Here is an 18,571-nt window from a genome sequence, read left to right on the forward strand (position 1 = left end):
TTCCCAGATGACAGACGAGTGTGGGCGCCATGGTGACGGCGCTAATGAGGCCATGATTTGAGGTGCTGGGCGGGCAGGCAGCCGTGAATCACACACACTCAGATAAATGACACGCAGACACACACTTTACATGTCGTCTTTTTTTCCTTTATTACACAGACACAAGAGCGTCAGCATCCTTCCTTCGGCTCGACTCCCACTGCCTCACCACTCCTCACGTCCTCCCATCGCTTCTCGAGCGCTCTGTGATCGAGATGTTCTGCTGTCATGAGATGACGCTCAGTCACAGCTGGGCGGGAGCTGGGGGGGGACACACTTTGGTCACAGGTGATTAAACCACTGGGTGTTACGGCCGTTAAGAGGTTATGAAGTCTCGCGCCTGTCACCTCAGTTTGCAGCCAGAAAGACACCACATTTACTCACCTGAGAGCACCAGTTTGGGAATTTGCATGACTCGAGATTAAGGGCAGTAGAAGTCCAAAGCATAAATATTGACATTATTGCATTTGTGAAGCACCTAAAAGAAAAATGGCCCTGCTGGGTTCAGCTCAGTAAATGCAGCCCTTTGATGTCTCTGCATAACCGCTCATTCAAGTGAATCTCTGACCTTCTGAAGCCCTGCTATATGGAAATAAATAATCTACTAAGAGGAAACCACTCCCGTTCGGCAAACACAGGGCTCTAGAAATGTACAAAGTCTCAGAAAATAAGTCAAATGTTACTAAAAACTCATTTTCTCTATGTATTTACATACAGAACTTATAAAAACTGCAGGAGGATAAACTCAACAGAAAAGTCGACAGTATAGTAGAAATCATTTCAGGCCTAAAAGGTCTATCAGAAACTTTCAGCAAACCGAACAAAGTGTGGTTCAGACAAACACTCTGGGATTGTGTCAACATCCAGATTAACAGCCAGCTCGGTTTATTTGTCAAGCTCTTTGGTAACCTACACAATCACTAAAAGACCCCGACTATAAAATAAGATTTATATCTTATGTCACTCTTTGCTTTACATTTATAGATTCATACCTAGCTCCTGAACACAATTTATGACATTTTCATGAACTAAAACAATCTTTAAAACATACTTTGAACATAAAAAAAAACAAACAAACAAAATAAGAAGACCTATGCACAGTGTAAAATCTACCAATCAGAAATTGGTTAATGGAGATTTTATGAGCCTTTTTCAACTGAGCACATTTACCATTTTGGTCGAGCCTTTTACAACCCCGTCTATTGTTCACGCCATTCTCATGTCGCAGTGCAGCACTGAACCGTCCTGAACACAGCAGCTCTGCATTCGAAACCACTGAGCTAAGAGCAGAAAGTCAAAACTACCTGGGAACCGTAGCTGAAGTCCGTTTCATGGAGCCGTCCGCTGCGCCACGTTCGCAGTATCATGAGCTGTTTGAAGCTACCACTTTCAAACCGCGATGTTCACACTTTTACAGAAATCATAGGCAAAAAGCAGAAACTGAGAAGATTGAGAAGACGAGCGTCCAAGCACACCTTTAGATTTCTCTCTTTACGCTTCTTCTACGTTGCACCAGCAGGAGCAAAATTAATCGAACGGTTTGTAACTTTTCAATTCTTCACTTCACCTTAGTTTCCAATCCTATCAACAGAAATGAAGCTGCTCCCCAAAAAAAAGAAAAGAAAAGAAAAAAGAAACATAAAAAGAAGCAAAACAAAGGGGAAACAAACTTAGAACACCAGGCGTTAAAGAAACACTATTCTTTTAACAAAAAGGGGTAGATAATCAAAGAAAAGAAGGGATGACCATGATGGCAGTCTTGAAAAGCTACACACTCTGCTTCAGGCCACTTCCTGTCCACGCTGTTCGGGCGACCACTGGCTTCCGGTCAGGAACTTACAGGCCCGCTCCCTCGGGCAGGAGCCTTCAGCGGGCCTTTTCTAGGGTCCTCTTCCAGCACGCTGCCCGGCTACGACAAATCAGTTCAGCTCCCCGCGTCCTGGCGGCGGCTCGTCCACCTTTAACTTCTGCTTTCATCAGATAAAGTGCCGTTGGAGTCTTTGAGAACGGGCAGCGTCTGAGCTGATGGTCCGGACAGACTTTCTGCGATATCCCCGTACTCGCTCTCGGCGAGCTCCCCCTCGCGCTCACAGATTACCGTCATTGGGCTGCTGAGGATTCGACTGCGTGCGTTGTACTTGCTGCTGGCAGCTGAGGGCGGTGTTCGGGAGCGTCCATACTTAAATCCGCTCATCGAAAAAGGTGAGGAGGTTGGCGAGGACAAGGCCAAGGCCTCGTAGCGGCTCCACTCCTCTGGTGGCCTTTTACCACGCCCAGGGGAGCCCGACGGGCTGTGTGGAGCCGATTGCGAGGACGGCGAAGCATTCGGGGGGTCCAACGATGACTCCGATCGTGTACGCTGGCAGCGCGGGTCGGTGGAGCGAAGCATCTCGGCGGCTGACATCCGGAAGCTGGTCTCAGAGCGGCTTCCCTTTTTCAGGAGGAGAGCCTTGAAGGTGTCACTGCTGGTGGCGGACTTGCGGAGGTTGCGCTGAATGGAGCCCGACTGACGGGGCAGCGGCGACACCGGTCCTGGAGCCGGGTCTGTCGGGGTGGCGGGCGGAGACTGTGGCTGGCTTCCAGCCCTGGACTTCTCCTCCTCGGACTCCTTACGACCCAGGACCTTGCGTTTTGACCTGTGGACGGACAGATGTTCACAAATCAATTGTATATTTGGCCAAATCCTGCAGAGCGAGTGAGTGTAAGCAGGGTTAAGTAAATTAACCAGTTTAGAACAAATGCATGTTAAAATGAGAGAAGAAGAGGAAACAAAATCCATTCGTTTGTGGAGAAAAGCAACAATTGGGGGCAGTTTTGTCAAGAGATGATGACAACTGATTCAAATTGTTCAAACTAAATTAGGCTGCAGTGCTAAGGATTTCCTACACGTGAGCAAAAAAGCTCTCCCTCAGTGATGTTTGTGTTGCAGCTTAAAAAAAAGATTACATTTAAAACTCTGTAGCCCACGTGCCTCAAATATTTGTCCCAAATTTGCCATATGTCAGCTCTGCCCCCAGCAATCATGCGTCATGGTGCTGATCTCACTGAGTGGTGGGGATGTTTATAAAAAAATAACTGAAGGGGAGGCAAGAATAGGAGTTACATTATGGTTAAGAAAAAAAAAAAATCCAAAATCTGCAAACACTGCATCTCTGCAGAGAAGCTCACAAGCAGCACAATGAAATTAATCAAAAAACAAACTGGGAAAGGAGCCCAAAGCCTTTTTAATCACATGAGGACGAGTCAGGCTCCTCTCAGCAGGGGGTATCAGAGTAGTTGACTGCACCACTCAAGCCTACACTGTCGATGACTCCTGCATCAAAGCAAAGCAATAAAGCTGCATCTGAAGGGAAAAAAACGGGGCATTAGGGCGAGCAGGGAATCAGCCTTATTAATCTGTGATGCGGGGGGGACTACGCCGAGGGAGTGCTAATCCCAAGGTAGCATCACCACCGTAGTAGAAATTATGCTCGCTAATTAAAGGGAAGGGGCTACTTGCCACTCCGCACCTCTCTAGTAAGGTTGCTACCACCCACTGCAGGCCCCCTCTGTACAGTGGAGACAAGAAACATGTTTAAAACGGTAGATTCTGTGATAAGAAACTGATCCTGCAGGTGAAGAGAGCAGTGAAGGACACAGTGAGACAAAATCTTTTAATCCTCAGTTTACCTCCACAGAAATAAATTCTCCTATAAAAGCTGTGAGAAAATAGAGAATCTGTTGAAGGTCAAAACAAGGGGGAGGAATGAGGGGCAAAAATGGTTCGTGTGAAAATCGGGGCCCACTCCGTCTCTCACAACGAGAGCAAAATATGTCTGTGCCCCAATTTCAACCTCAAATATATTGTCTGCGCCTGTGAGCTCCCCCGACACATTAGCCCATCAGCATTACATAACACTCGCCTCACACACATTCTCACACATGCACACCTGAATTCAGTCTGCCATGACAGCACCGCGCTGAACTCGTAACAAACAAACACAGCGACACTGATCTCGGTTGAGACGGCAAGCAAGGCCATGATTTAAGACATGGCTCAGAGTGCTGGATCGATTCCTTTCTCTTGGCTGCATTACATTTGTTTTGGAGAGACCTCCCTTAAGACATGTTGTATTTTCTGCTACAGCTGTGACGGCATTTGATTCTGGGTTTTTATCAGTCTACTTTCCCAGAGAGAGTCAGACAACACAAGACAAATGGAGGAAAAAAAACAAAGTTAAAAGGAAGGTGAGAAGAAAAAGGTGGCATGTCACAGAGGTGACAAATCAAATGAAGGCACTGATGTGTTTCCATGTTTTTACAGTGTGAAAATTATACTTCATGATCCGTCAGGTGAATGTATTAGAAAATGTTTTGCACATCAGCTGAAATAGCACCAGTGTGTGCCTGATTGGACGAGTAATTCTTTCTACAGGAGTACATTTGCTCACACTTTAAAGAGCTCTGCCAAGAATCAGCGATGAAAATCTGTAAAATTATTCTATATGCTCTCTCTACTGGAGAGGTGTGATGGAGGAGGGAGCATGGTAAACAAGTACAGTTCCTGGCATGAGGTTTCTTACATGCACGTACATAATTAAACTGCACAAAGAGTCGCTATTGAACACGTGATGTGGGCTTCCATAAATACATAGACTATCTGTCCTGGGCAGGGATAAAATCCCGTGAAATGAAATCCTGTGGCGTTCAATGGAACTCCGACTGCCGCCGCACGTGACGGCGAATGGCAAACTGGTGGGCAGCATGAGAAATTTATGTGCGCGCTCTCGCTCTTCAAAGCACATAAGCAATGTGTGTCAGAGACCGTAGAGCAGTGTGTAAGAGAGAGAGAGAGAGAGAGAGAGAGAGAGAGAGAGAGAGAGAGAGAGAGAGAGAGAGAGAGAGAGAGAGAGAGAGAGAATCTCTCCAGCGGCCTCTAACCTAGATTAGGACCAGAGGGTGTCAAGGAGTTAAATAATGGATGAAGCAACAGTCTTTATTCTCCTGCTGAGAGCGAGCAGTGATAATGTGATGACACCAATAGACGTCTCAAACACTCGATTATATGGCTTCCTGAATAGACCCCCACATGCTGCAGTGTCCCACTTGCTAGACACCGACAGCCCCCCTTTCTCCCGGTCGGAAGATCAGTATCCTGACAGATGTGTGCGCTTCAATACGGGACAGCACTGGGTGAAGTTATGACCAGGAGGTGGAGGGAAGGAGGAGGTTGATGAGGAGAGTGAGGGGTGACGGAGGGCAGGAGCTGAGAGTTCAGGGTGACATGTCGTGGTTTATGAGGGCAGTGAGAATGAGATTCTGACGGAGGGAAACGAGGAGGAGGGAAATTGGTGTGCGGGGAAGAAAACAAACAAATATAAAGAAAACATGATGAGAGAGTAGGACCAGCTCAGAGGAATAAATTATACATCGGGAATATGAGTGGGGGAGGAGGAATGAAGTTGTTGGAGTACCAACTAAACGAGTGACATAAGGCAAAAAGCAGAAGTGCATCGTTGTACCTGTGTATGGCGGCAAAGAGGTCCTCGGTGGTTCGGGGCCGCGTGGGAGTCGGGGTCACCATCTTCCCCTTAGATGCCCCGTTGGAGGACGATGGGGCCGGAGACGATGTTGTCGTGCTGGATTCGAAAACCTCACCTGGGCCAAAAGAAATGCACAAGTTAAAACCAATCCACACAGTTGGAAAAGATCTAAAAAGAACACAAACACACACACTCATGAATCCTTCCTGTCGCATTAACCTGGCAGCCTATGAAATCTGAGGTGGTACGGAGGAGGTGTCCAACTGTCTTCTTACATTCTCTCTCTGTCTCGAGATTCCCTCTCTTTTCTTCTCCTCTTCCCTCCGCGCTCACGTCTGCGCTCCGACTGCCTGAGTCGCTGCAGGCAGTCTCACTTTACGCTCTCTCCATCCTCTCCTTCATCCCCATTGCCAGATCCCTTCCCCCCCTCCTCCCCCTCCACTACGACAGAGCCCCTCCCCCTTCTCCCTCCAACCACAAAAAGCATCTCCCCCGGGACACTTGCCCCCCACCCCCCACCCCCCACCCTCACCTCATAGAGAAGAGTGGAAACAGACAGCGCAGGACAGAAGGGGAGAGGATGACAAGGAAAGACTGAGGATGACAGATTAACAAAAATACAAGCAGACAGGCATAAAGAATATTTGGACAGCGGGATGGAAGGATGGAGGAGTGTAGTTGAGACAATGGAGGCTGAGGAAAAATAGCGACGTGTAGGGGGAAAAGAATTGAAATGAAAGAAACCATAAGAGAAGTCTGCCGAAAAAATATCGAAGGATGAGTAGAAGAGAGAGCGAGAGTGGATGATTTCACAAGACTGCAGCACTGCTGTCCCATGATAAGCTGTCTCCTCTGTTCTGTTTTCACAGCTTTCAAACCTTTAAAAGCTTGTGGCTTCAAGTTTGTCTCCCCTACTTTGGATGTAAATTAATTTCATAGATGCCCGAGGTGCCGGCCACAAGTCTGGCAGGCAGCAGAATCACTCATAACCATTACAGATTTATGGGAATTCATACATCATTTGAAAGTAGACATCTATCCTGAAGTGAATTTGTATCCTAAAGTGTTATTTTGTGTCTAATAGGACAAAGAATTCTAAGTGAGACTCACCTGTGTCATCCTCTTTGGAGCTGATGGACCCAGTGGTGCTGCTCGCTCCATCTGCCTCCTCCTCTTCCTCTTCAGGGGTCAGTCCATTGGTACAAAATCCTTGGTCAATGCGAGTATCCAGACAAGCTGAGGCAGAGATATAGAACTCCTCCTGTGCGAATACTTCATTGCTTTCTGAAACCTCTTCCTCCTCCTCTTGCTCAATGTCTTTCCTTTGAGTCAGCCGAGCGTCTACTCGATCTTCTGTTTGCAACAGTCTGCTTGAGTCCTTGTGCTGAGCTGCAGACTTTTCATTGGTTGGTTGAGAGTTAAATAATGGCATGAGGGAAAGTTTGGGTTTCTTTGAGATCGCAGGAGGCTTTTGTTTGATGGGGGAGCTATGAACACTCCTGGTGGAACCAGGCAGTTCTTCATTTCCATTTCCATTAAAAAAAAAGTTGCTCTGGTCATCAGCTTTCCAGATTATGGCAGCACTATCTGGTGTGTTATTTGTGATATTGCAGTCCAGTAACTCATCCAATAGCTTTGACACAGGTGATGGTGGGCAATAATCTGAGTCTTCGTATGAAGAACTGCTCAGCACAGGTAACACAGAGGGCCGCGGTTTGGAGTCACAGGTATCCAGGGTCAGGGGCTTTAGCCCCTGAAGGAGGTCCATTCCCATTTCCTGAGTTGTACTATGGTCTGAATTGCCATTGATTTCTTTCACTGACCGCTTGACTGAACGAAGCTGAACACTCTGGAGCGCAAATGGGGTGATCAAAGGCTTAGGGGACTTGGTCGGGCTGTTAAGAGCTGGTTTCGGAGCCTCCTTCACTGATGTCTTAACAGATGGTTTGGAAGAAGCTGGGACAAAAGCAGGCAGAGGAGGTGGAGGAGGGGGCCCTGCGGAGGAGGCAGGGGGAGGCGGAGGCGGAGGCGGGGGACTGAAGCTCCCGTTAAAGGATGAACTGGGGTGGATCAGTGTTTCGGGGGAAGGAGGAGGGGGAAACTCTGGGGAGGTGGAACAAGCAGGGAGCGGGCTCAAAGAATTGCCCTGGGTATTGGGTGGTAGTGGGGGAGCTGAAGAGCAGGCTGAACTTGGTGGTAAAGGTGGAGGGAAGAGTGGAGGTGGGCTAAGAGGGGTGTTGGGAGCTGAGGAGGAGGAGGACAGCAGTGGAAGCAGTTGAGGAAGAGTGCCACAACTTTTAAGAGAATCTGAAGTGTTGGAGGAGAGCGATGTGGACGAGGAGGAGATGGAAACTGAGGAGAGAAGAGACGACTTCCTCTCTGGGACTTTGGGCTTTGCCCGGCTGCCTGAAGGGGACATGGACCTTACGAAGGCAGGCACTGGAGTTCCGGCTGTGGGGGTATTAGACTGGCTGGAGTAGCCACTAGAAGGGGAGGTCAGCCTGTGCACCCTGTCGGGTGAGGAGGTGGAGGTTTTGGGCTTCAATGGGACGCTCCCCTCTTTGGCAGGAGGCCCCGAGGCTGGATTGTTGCTCTGAATCTGTCCTCTATTCTGCACTCCAACATGAATGTCGGCCGACGAGTTATCTGATGCATGGCCCGGGGGGGTCTGTACTCTCTGGTCTGTATGATTGCGAGGGTAGTCCATGTAGTATCCCCAAGAGTCTGCATAGTCAGACCGCAAGCTGCTGGTGTCACTGTGGGCAGGCGTCACGTGGCACAGCGAGTACACATTCGACACGCCGTTCGAGTTAGTCGCTAGCGACGCTGCAGAGCTTCCTGCACTGATGCTACTCTGACTACGAGGACGTAACACCCAGGGGTCGTCGTAGTCACTGCTGGGGCTGTGAGAAGGTGACGAAGGTGAAGCACCTTTTCCTTTCCCCCCCCTCAGTCCGATCTGTAGGCTCTGCTGCAAGCTGGCAATTAGAGTTTCACTGAGCATGGCGCCGTTAGGCTCATTAGTACCACTGATAGCACTGACACCACCAAGGGGCTTCTTGGCACCTGGCTTACGTCTGAGAGAATCTGTACGGGCCGGGGGCAGCGGAGGCTTCTTAGACTTGCGAAGGGAAATGCTGCGGGATAAAGAGCGATCACTGTACAGACTTCCAGTTTCCTCCTGATTGGCCATCTCCCGACACTCGTACATGCTGTGTCTCGTAGCTCGTCCAGCTGCCACTCCTTGTCCGCTGCCATGACTGCGGGACCGCAAGCCTGAGTCCATGTGCATGGAGGTGTAGTAGCCATCATTATCTTGGGAGTAGAGGGAGCTAGAATCGGTAGTGGTCCTGGAGGAGTGGTCCAGGCTACTGTACAGCTGGTTTATCGGAGTGGAACAGCTGGAGGTCAGAGTGCGGTGTGGAGCAACCACATTTTCCGGTGTGTCGTAGATCCACTGTTCCTCTGGCAAACAGGAAGGTGGTGTTGGAGCGAGGGTGCTGTGGCTGTGCACGCTGCCTTCTGAGTGGCCCGACTCACTGGCGGATGCTGCGGCTTTAAGACCACTATCTTGTGGCATGTGAGTCGGGGTGGAAGTGGCCAAGGCTGGGTAGGTAGAGCTGTGCGAAAAGCCTGTTGAACTGGCGATCAGGGCATCAGTGTTGGTGGGAGTCGCTACACTGAGTGGTCGAGAGGCGGGATATGCTGAATTTGGTGAGTGGGTAACCTGACTAGACTGAGCGTTTAGAGCGATTATCTCGGAGGAACAAGACAGGGTGGCATTGGGGATGTATGAGGTGGAATAGGCAGCATGAGGAGAGACTGCACAAGCTGGACCTCCACCCCATTCGCTGGACTGTGTCGCTCTCACCTCCTGTGACTTGGGCCGGGGCAGGGTGCCTGTCCTCGGAGCATTTCTCATGTGTACCACGGTGTTGTCCACCTGTAGCTTTCCAATCTGTCTCTGAGGCTGCTCCTCTAACTTGATGGGTGTGCTGCTGTAGATAGGATCAGCGCTGAGAGACACTCTGGCACCCTGTCGGGGCAAACTGTGGAAGCGCGAAGAGTCTCCGTTAAACTGATGAGGCAGCATCACGATACCAGAGCTGTCGCTGCTGCAGATGGATATACTTCCTGTCGAGGAGGAAGCAGATATGCCCGCCATTTGTGCAGCAATTCCTTGTCCTCGCTGTGCCCGAATTCTTCTCATGGACGGGGGTACAATTTTTATTTCCTCGGTCTGGCAGCTGGTGTCTCTGGTGTCCAAACGACGGAGTGTCGAGTTTACACTCCCAGCTCGGGTCAGAGTGGAGTATTGTCCTGGGATGAACATGGAATGCGGCCGTAGTTCTCCGCCGCGTCCTTTCGCTGTTATCAAAGAGAAAAAGAAATTAAGATAAAAATGAGGGAAACGTGCATTGCTTTTCTTGTAAGGTCTCTTTTCCCCTGTTCAGCCATCAAACCTTTCTGCTCTTCTGCCTGGACTGTCTGCTAAACTGTAGACACACAGAGGCTAATTAATTTAATTTAACCTGGTCTTGTGTGTTATTAACTTCTGGTCTTCTTCATTAGGCAGGAGAGGTTATGAGGAGAGACAGCGCTTCCTACTATGCTGCTCCTCCTACTCTGAAAAACAAAATAGTCTCCTGGGATCCAGGACATGCAGCTGGCGAAGCATGAGGCAGCCAAAAACACAAACACACACACACAGAGAATCAGACACAGACACGTCATACATGAGAATCTGTGCATACCCATACAGAGCTGATATGGTCATGCACAGTCAGAAAGGACACAACATACAAAATGTGCAGGGACAAGGACACACAGAAATGCAGATATCAAAAAGACAGAACATACCAGCCAGTCAACAAACAATGTGAGGAACGAATTGTGAAACGACAAAGGATTCCTAATGTGTCTCCCATCTGTAGAGGCTCTCCTGTTGATGTTCGTATTCCCAAACATACACACTCCTGTGTACTTTCTTCTCTCTCTGTCCCTGTCCCTTTGCGCTATCTCCTAAGCCACACATACACTCTCTTCCCCCTTTGCTAAAAAGCTAGACTGACAGCTTGGCTGCTGCTGCAACTGCGATAGATTAAGCTGCAGGTCTACTTCGCAGGCAGCTCTAGTGCAGAGCGAGGGAGGGATGGAGCACTGGGACAATTACACCGGCCCAGTAATCATGACATTCAGAGGATGTCATCAGCCGGGTGCTAACAAGACTTTCAATCTCCTTTCCGATCAGCCATGGGGATCTTATCTCACGGAGAAATGATAGTTTCCTCCAATGCTGCTGCTGTCCTGTGGCTCAGTGATGTGCAAATAAACATTAGCCATGTGGTGAAGCCGCAGAGCACAGTGTCAGCTTAGTGGGTTTAGTGTTCACTTAACACCCAGCTCAGTTGAGCCACCAAGGTCAAACGACCTTTGAACTTTCATATTGGTCATGTCACCCACATCTGTTCAGTTTGAGGCTCATATTCTCAACAGAGGCAAAGAGAAATGACTCTGCAGCCGTTCAGGTGTGACTAATCTGAGCCCATTGTCATGTAATCTCTAATTTTGGTGAGTGAGACATGCATGGATAAGATTATCAATATGGTGGCAGGATTAAGGCTCATATACACACACATTTAGACACAATTCACAGAGAAAGGACAACAGAAAGTAGACCCCAATCGATTATGACGCAGTTCGTATGTAAGAAGCGCAATCCCGCATTCAATTGCTATGTGGCAATTTTTTCAAACAGGAAGAACCTAAGTGCAAATCAAAAGATTTATATCAGGTATAGGAGGAGCTTCTTCTTGGCTGTGTGTTACTGCTAAAAAGGAGACCAAATGAGGACACATCTATAGAGGGGAAATGGTGAAACACTGGACAGCTGCAGGACCTTGATCTAATACAGTGAACTTACACGAGTCAGTTGTTCTTGACAAAGTTACTAACTATATAAAGCTACGGTTGATGAATGCATGAAGTCAGCGAAGCGAGGGAAACCATAAGTACTGAAAGGAGACGTGGTGCTCATCCAGAGTGTTGGTGCAGGTCTGTGGACAGCAGAGGGCAATATACAGCCCCACAGTGATGCATACCTAGCTCCTGGTTGAAGTTGTCAGGCAGCCCTGATATAGTCTTTCTGCGTTTGACCTTCTTGGGCCGACGGGACACGGTGTCAGTGTTAATGAGGGAGCGCCGGATGCTCGCCTGTCGGTCAAACACTGCCCCTAGTAGCCGGGAGGGCGAGAGCAAGGCAGGCGGACAAACAGGCAAACAGCAGTCGGTTAGTCAGAGGGAACAAACTCAACAACATGCAGAGGGTCAACATGCAACAAATGAAAGGCAGGGAATATTAGGCTCAGCTCAGCAAATTTACAAATATAAATGATCTTTTCTGTTTTTAGAAGCATTGTAGTTCCATATAGCTTTGGTGTTCACTACTCAACAGGTAATATTTTACTTAAATTAGTGGAGTCACATTAAATAGTGGTTATAACCTCTCAAGTATTATTGTGAATAATAACAAATAAAACACAGACACTTGTGAGTTGTTTCTGTATTAGAAGCAAAGCGTGAATTATTTGAAAAAACAAAGATTTTATGTAGGTGAACTGAACCTTAACCAATTCATTATCCATCAGCTAAACTATAATCTTGTGTCTGCTTAATAGTAATTTCTTATGCATGGGTCACTGAGTTGTAAACATACAAGTAAGATATATGAGGTATGAAGTGCATGCTCTTATCACAAAAAACACATGCACAGGACATATGAAGTGAAACATGCACTATGACTCTATCTCTCTCTCACACACACAGCTTCTAAATATTCTCCTCTCTCCCTGTCCACTTTCTATATTGGACAGGCGATATCGTCAGAAAAAAAAGCTGATACTCCTTCTGCTATCTGGGTAGCTGGTGACAGGCTGCAGGCATCAGGGAACTAAAATTGATATGAGGGCAGATAGTGTCAATCACGTAGCGCACGAAATGATAGAAAAGTCCCTGATCTGTGTGCGCTTTGCTTTTCCTGTTCCAGTAATCTGAAGTGACAGCAGATGAAGCCTGTGCTGATTTGTGTGGAGTGGAAACTCGTAAAGCTCTCATCAGTGTTTAAAAGGTGAGTTTGGAGTTATTTGACAGCGGCAAAGTTCATATGCTGAATTGGGATTTTGTGGCATCTGCAACAGGAACCTTTTTTTTTTTTTTTTATAAAATCATCTCACTTGTGTATTCTGTGATTGACTATAATAGAGACAGACAATATATCTAGGTGGCCAGCTTGTGAGCAGTGGACGGCAGCAGTGAAAAACGAGGCCTGATAACAAGGGAATAGAGTCGACACGTTTTGCTGTGTACGAGTGTTCGTCTGTCAAACGGCTGGTGATCTGACATCAAGTCAGTGAAAAGCCTTGACCTCTGGATAAGCTGTCAAACGATTTTCACACACAAACGCTTGCTCTCGCATGCATAAAGGAAGGTGAAGGTCAGGCTCCAAGAGGCATGATGGGAAATGAAAAGATATGGAAGAGGAGGGAAACATCAACGGCTGACGCTCTGTGGACGACTGGATGTACAGAACTTGATTTGTGTGCATCCATTCGGTCACAGAGGGTTAAATTAAGGAAGAGTCTGACATCTTAACAACTTGGGTCCCTCATTCTTAACTGTATTACTCAGAGTTGGAAATTTCACAAGTTGGAAGAAGCAGTTTGGAAACTAGATGGACAGATCTTTTCATGACATTTCAGTGTGTCACCAGTTCTTCCATCTTCTTCAAGCAACTGCTTTTTTGTTTCATATACGAGTTATGATTGTAATTATACATCATTCAGCTTAAATAATAGTTTGATAAGATATCTAATTTCCAAAGATGTCAGGGTTTTCCTTTAACATAAAACAAAATGTGAATGGATGAATCAGGACGGACCGAACTGTTTGTAAACCACTAAAGAATGGAAATGCGGAACTGGCTCATTGGTTTTCACAGAGCGACACTGATGAAGAGGATGTTGGCTGATTGCTACTGGACTGATGAGAGACGGACTGGCTGGCTGGATGGATGGTTACGGTCGTTTGGATATCGGGCCTACCTGTGACGTTGATGGGCACGATGTCCGTCCCCACGGCCTGAGCCGCCCGTCTCATCTTCTCCTCCGGGGTTGGGAGGGGTGGGGCCTTGGTCCATACCACCTGCCCGTCCACTTCGGACACCTCGCCCGCTTCGCCTCCTCCGTGCGACGTATGAGACCTCATGGAGAGCTGAGATTTATCTTCCTCGGCAGACGACGCTGTGGACTAGATGAGACAGACATGGGTTAATAGGATATAAGATATCAACTGCAGAAAAAAAGAGAAAGAAAATGGATCAAAAGCAGACAGGATGGAAGTAAAAAAAAAAAAAGAGTAGGAGAGGAAGTGACTGAGCAACTGAAATGGGGAGGTAATGAGGCAAAGAGAAACCAGCGAAGACAGAGTGACAAAAATGACAGAACAAAACAATAGTGGGTAATAAAACTCAACAGTAAACAAGCATTTAGTAAGATAAGGGCACAGACATGACGTCTAAAGGAAAATGTCAACATAATCAAAGAAAATATGAGTTGGGAAACAGAACATTGCACAGCCTCATTGACCATAACTGACAGATCGTTCAGGTTCTATTGGCACACAAACTTTAATACATTACATTGGAGTGACCTTTTGAAGCTCGGCGCATGATAAACACGATTAATCAGATCCAAATGGAAACCGCCAAACCTATGCGCACACACACACTGTTAACAAGAGTGAGGAGATATAGCGGCTTAAGGTAGCAGGATAAAAGCACAGAGCTGGAGCAGGAGGAGGAACTGAGAGTCACTCAGGCATTAAACGGTGTTGACACACTAAGAGTTCTCAATCGGAGAGTCAAATTTACTGCAGTGAGCAATGCCGAGCGCAGTGTTTTACTGCTGCATCCAGGCTTTAAATTGAGCCGTTAGTCAACAGTTTCATTCACCGTCAGAGACTCTTTTCAATCAGAGGAGACGCCACTTAGAATGATCCACAGCACAGATTAAAAACAAACAGTCCTAAACTGTTCTGATTACTGATGAAATCCAGGAGAAGAAACATCATCACTACATTATTACAAAGTTACTCACATGTTAAACATCTAATAGTTTTCCAATCAGAAAAAAAAATAAAGAAAAGAAAGAAAAACAGGAATAAAAATCCAAATATCACAGAAAATAACAAGCCTTTGTATTATGTGCACAAATGTTCATCCCGACGATTAGAAATGTCAAACTGGCCACAACAAGAAAACATGAGCGCTTTCATACAAACGGGGGGGGGGGGGGGGGGGGGTTTAATGTAACCAATAAATCTCTGCAACAGCTTGGTGGCCTGTTACTGTGTATTTCCGTGGCTCAACCAAGAACCCCATTTCTCCTATTGAAGCTGCGGTCAGGCATAGTTAAGCTCAGCAGCTTTAGGACAACAGGAAATGACGGTGACGTGAGAAGAAGGGGACAAACAGAGGATGAGTGGTTAGTGGCTGGGGGGACGAGAAGATGGGGTGAGTGCGCAAAATGTAGTATGTAAAAACAACAGTGTAGAAAAACAACAGTTTGGTGTGAAGTTGAAATCAGGCATGAAACAAAAGCCTGGCATCAAGGGGCTTCAGGGTACAAAGGAAAACCTGATTACGACAGAAAGACAGAATCTGACCCCCCTTTTTTTTTTCCAGAGGAAAAAGGACAAGAGAGAAGAGGGGGCATAACTTTCATCCACTCTAATGGCCAATTAGATGAAAAGAGCAATAAATAATAACTTTTGTCTGGTTCTTTCATTTCTACCCTCGTCTCTTTTATGTATTGCGCCTATTTTTTCCTGTCCTTTTCATTTAAATTTCACTAACAATAAAACTCTGCTGGACAAATGACCAGTGAGGCAATATATCTAAAAATATGCAGGCTAAATGTCAGAATGAGGAAAGTGTTGGGATGGTTTGATCAAATAAATGTAAATAAGCAATAGAAATTGTTGCACATTTGTTTACAGTCTTATACCGGTACTGTGGGCTGCACAATCAACCGGGGGCTCAGAATTGTGTTGGTTGAGGCAGGGAATGAGTAAAGCAGTACAAAAGATGGCTCCATTAATTGCTATTTCAAACACCTGTATTTACATTGATTTAAACAGAAAGCATGTGATATTGTCCTGGTGTTAGGTGAATAAAAAACATTTGTGATTTTTTATTTATTTTTTTCCCCTAAATAGAAAGTAGAAAAAAATTATAAAGGAAAAATCCTAATATAAGTGATGAGATTGAGGCACAGACAAAAATTTGACATTTCCATGAGACACCACCAGAGGGCAGGCTAACACAACCTTTTTCACCACGCGACCATGTGACTCGTATCCTGCAACTAGATGAACTCAGAAGTTAAAATAATAATAAAAAAAAAAAATAATAAAAAACCTCCATCTGTACTGCTGGTGTGTGTGTTTTTTGATTTGGGTGCAGATCTGTTTGTACCTTTTTGTCAAGTTCATCCTCCTCTTCATCCTGCAGGCTGCTGGTGGACTGTAGTGGGTCAGAGAAGGTGGGACCCTGAGAATAGTACTGGGAGCTCCGAAAGCCATCTTTCCTTAACTTGTCACATTCTGGAGAAAGGGTCACAGATAGAGAAATGCTTCACATACAAAAGGTTAAGAGAAAAACACACACAATGTGATACGCAAGACTGATATTTAGATTTTGCTTCTATTCAGAACCTGACAGAAAATGGTCATTGTTCACAAGGAATAATGAATTTCTAAATTTCTATGAGAACACTGAGAAAGCAACTTTTTTGTTTTGAATTAACCATATTGGTTATGAAATCACGAGAGAGAAAGATGTTCAACAAACTTCAAATATAACAGTGTCATAATTTGTGCAGCCAAACTCTGATGTGTCTATCAACAGATGTTTCTATTGTCCAGTTAAGCCTTAATAGTAAATGGGACAAAAAAATAAATAAAAAACTACTGATGACAGGCAAAGGCAGTGGACACCGTGGACAGTTCAGCAGTCTATCACAGGACAAACACAGATACATGTTGAGTACTATGAACTGCAGGCATAGAGAGAACATGCAAACGCCACGCAGAAAGACTCCGGAGCCCGACCCAAACTTCAACCAGCGCCAACTGGGGACAATGATCACGAAGTTAAAAGACATTTAAAATACAAACTAAATCTGAAAGATGAACTGTGGTAATCCTGGTTTCAGCTACAGATCAGAGTATTGAACTTTTAAATGTTGGCGATATGCAACAATGCAGTTAAAAGAAAGTGTGGAATATATCTAAGGCACAGATAAAGCTGTGTGCTGTCCAATGTACGCAGTATGATATAGAACTGGCTGACCGCCCTGTGAGCACGATCCCTGTTGGACACTGCCAAGTGCGACTCACACCTTCTTCTCATCACCACCTGCTGTGATGGTGTGCGCGTGCGTGCGTGCGTGCGTGCGTGCGTGCGTGCGTGCGTGCGTGCGTGTGTGTGTGGGGTATCAGTTTCAGTCTGTCACACACAGATGGCAGAACCGTCTCTCTCTCCTCCATCCCCCTTTCCTCTCGGGGGACATTTAGCACACCATCTCTCAGTCTCTCTCTGCAAAGACCAACTAATGCTTCCTTTGTATATCCATTTAATAATCAATCATATTCACGACCATTGTCCTTATTGAACGTGTTCGGCTGCTTTTCCACTTGATCAAGACGTATCAATGACGTCTACCAAAATCCTAAAAAGACACAAATTCTCAAAATATGAGGAGCTTTCTCCACTTTCCCTCAGTTTATTTCCATTATGTCACAATTACATTTCCTTTTATGTGTTGCCCACTGACACATTGACTGCCTAATCAATTCAAATGTAAACCCTCCTGATATATATATATATTTTTTTTTTAATCCTAGGAATTAATTCTGGGTGTGCGCGCAATCAAAGTCTCATTTAGTGAATTATGCATGTGTACTTAAGCACATGCACTACTAGAGCTGATACCTTAAAGATGCAGCTTTTGATCCCTTTTATGTGCTTTTATTTCCAGCGCTAATTAGAAGCCCTCTCTGTGGACAGGCACTCTGATGCATGTATAATACTGTCAGCTAATGGAACCTGATGGGACTGGCGTACTGTAACAAAAGGGTGATGCGGTGTGGAAGATGGGTTTTAGAAACTATAATGATAATGAGGACGATGACGGGGAGTGGAGCTCTTGAGATGATTGGTGTTGCATGATTGAGGACGGTTTTATAAAATAAATAAGTCGACAAGCCGAGTGCTGCTTGTTGCCATGCAGAACTGCAGAGAGAGAGCCAGGAAGTGATTATGAGAGGATGAATGGAAAAAAAAAACTGAAGGGCACTTTGGATAAATGTGTATAATGGCATTACTGTAGTGTATGGATGTATATGAGATTTGGAAATACTAATTGCCTTTAGGCAGTCTCATCCCTAATCATCATTTCATACATACGAAATAAAGACATGTAAAACAGCATCTATCTGAAGCTCATGTTAAATCAAACAACATAAAAATATATCAGTATTAAGCTGATAATCACATCCAGCGGAATAAGATAATTAAAATGGTGATTTATTAATGTGTGATTACACGCTAGTTATCTGTTTAATCGTGCTGATTGGCTTGGATACAGGAAGCACGGTTCATGTTTCATTTTTCCATTAATTCTTAATGCTGTGTAGAAATATGAAAAACATTGGAAAACAAATCAGCGCCCTTGTTCTCAGTTAATTATAATATTGACTGAACACGCACACAAGTCTGAGGACACTATTGACAATTACCACGCTCCTTTTATGTAACTTTAATGATGTATTTCGACCCTTTGGCACGTTTTCTGTGTAACTACCGAGCCGACTGACACTCCTCGTCACTGAACACGAGCTGACATCCATGTGAGGTGCAAACTCAGGATGCACTTTTCAACGCCGATTGATTA

General features: G+C 45.8%; 1 protein-coding gene across 3 annotated transcripts in view; it reads right to left on the minus strand.

The window, feature by feature from the left end:
• Positions 1–133: 133 nt before the first annotated feature.
• The window catches only part of nhsl1b (NHS-like 1b), a 99,318-nt gene continuing 80,880 nt past the window's right edge, over positions 134–18,571 (minus strand). For 2 of the 3 annotated variants that reach the window (XM_080490212.1, XM_080490214.1), the window contains exons 3-8: positions 16,093–16,220; positions 13,661–13,865; positions 11,663–11,794; positions 6,672–9,929; positions 5,541–5,676; positions 134–2,675 (exon numbers count right to left, since the gene is read on the minus strand). In XM_080490212.1, the coding sequence (XP_080346338.1) occupies positions 2,000–2,675; positions 5,541–5,676; positions 6,672–9,929; positions 11,663–11,794; positions 13,661–13,865; positions 16,093–16,220 (4,535 nt within the window). In that variant the 3' untranslated portion in view covers positions 134–1,999. The remainder of the gene's footprint in view (positions 2,676–5,540; positions 5,677–6,671; positions 9,930–11,662; positions 11,795–13,660; positions 13,866–16,092; positions 16,221–18,571) is intronic. The other variant, XM_080490213.1, reaches the window with a different exon arrangement.

Source organism: Lipophrys pholis (genome assembly GCF_963383615.2).
Source record: "Lipophrys pholis genome assembly, chromosome: 21".
Taxonomy (NCBI): domain Eukaryota; kingdom Metazoa; phylum Chordata; class Actinopteri; order Blenniiformes; family Blenniidae; genus Lipophrys; species Lipophrys pholis.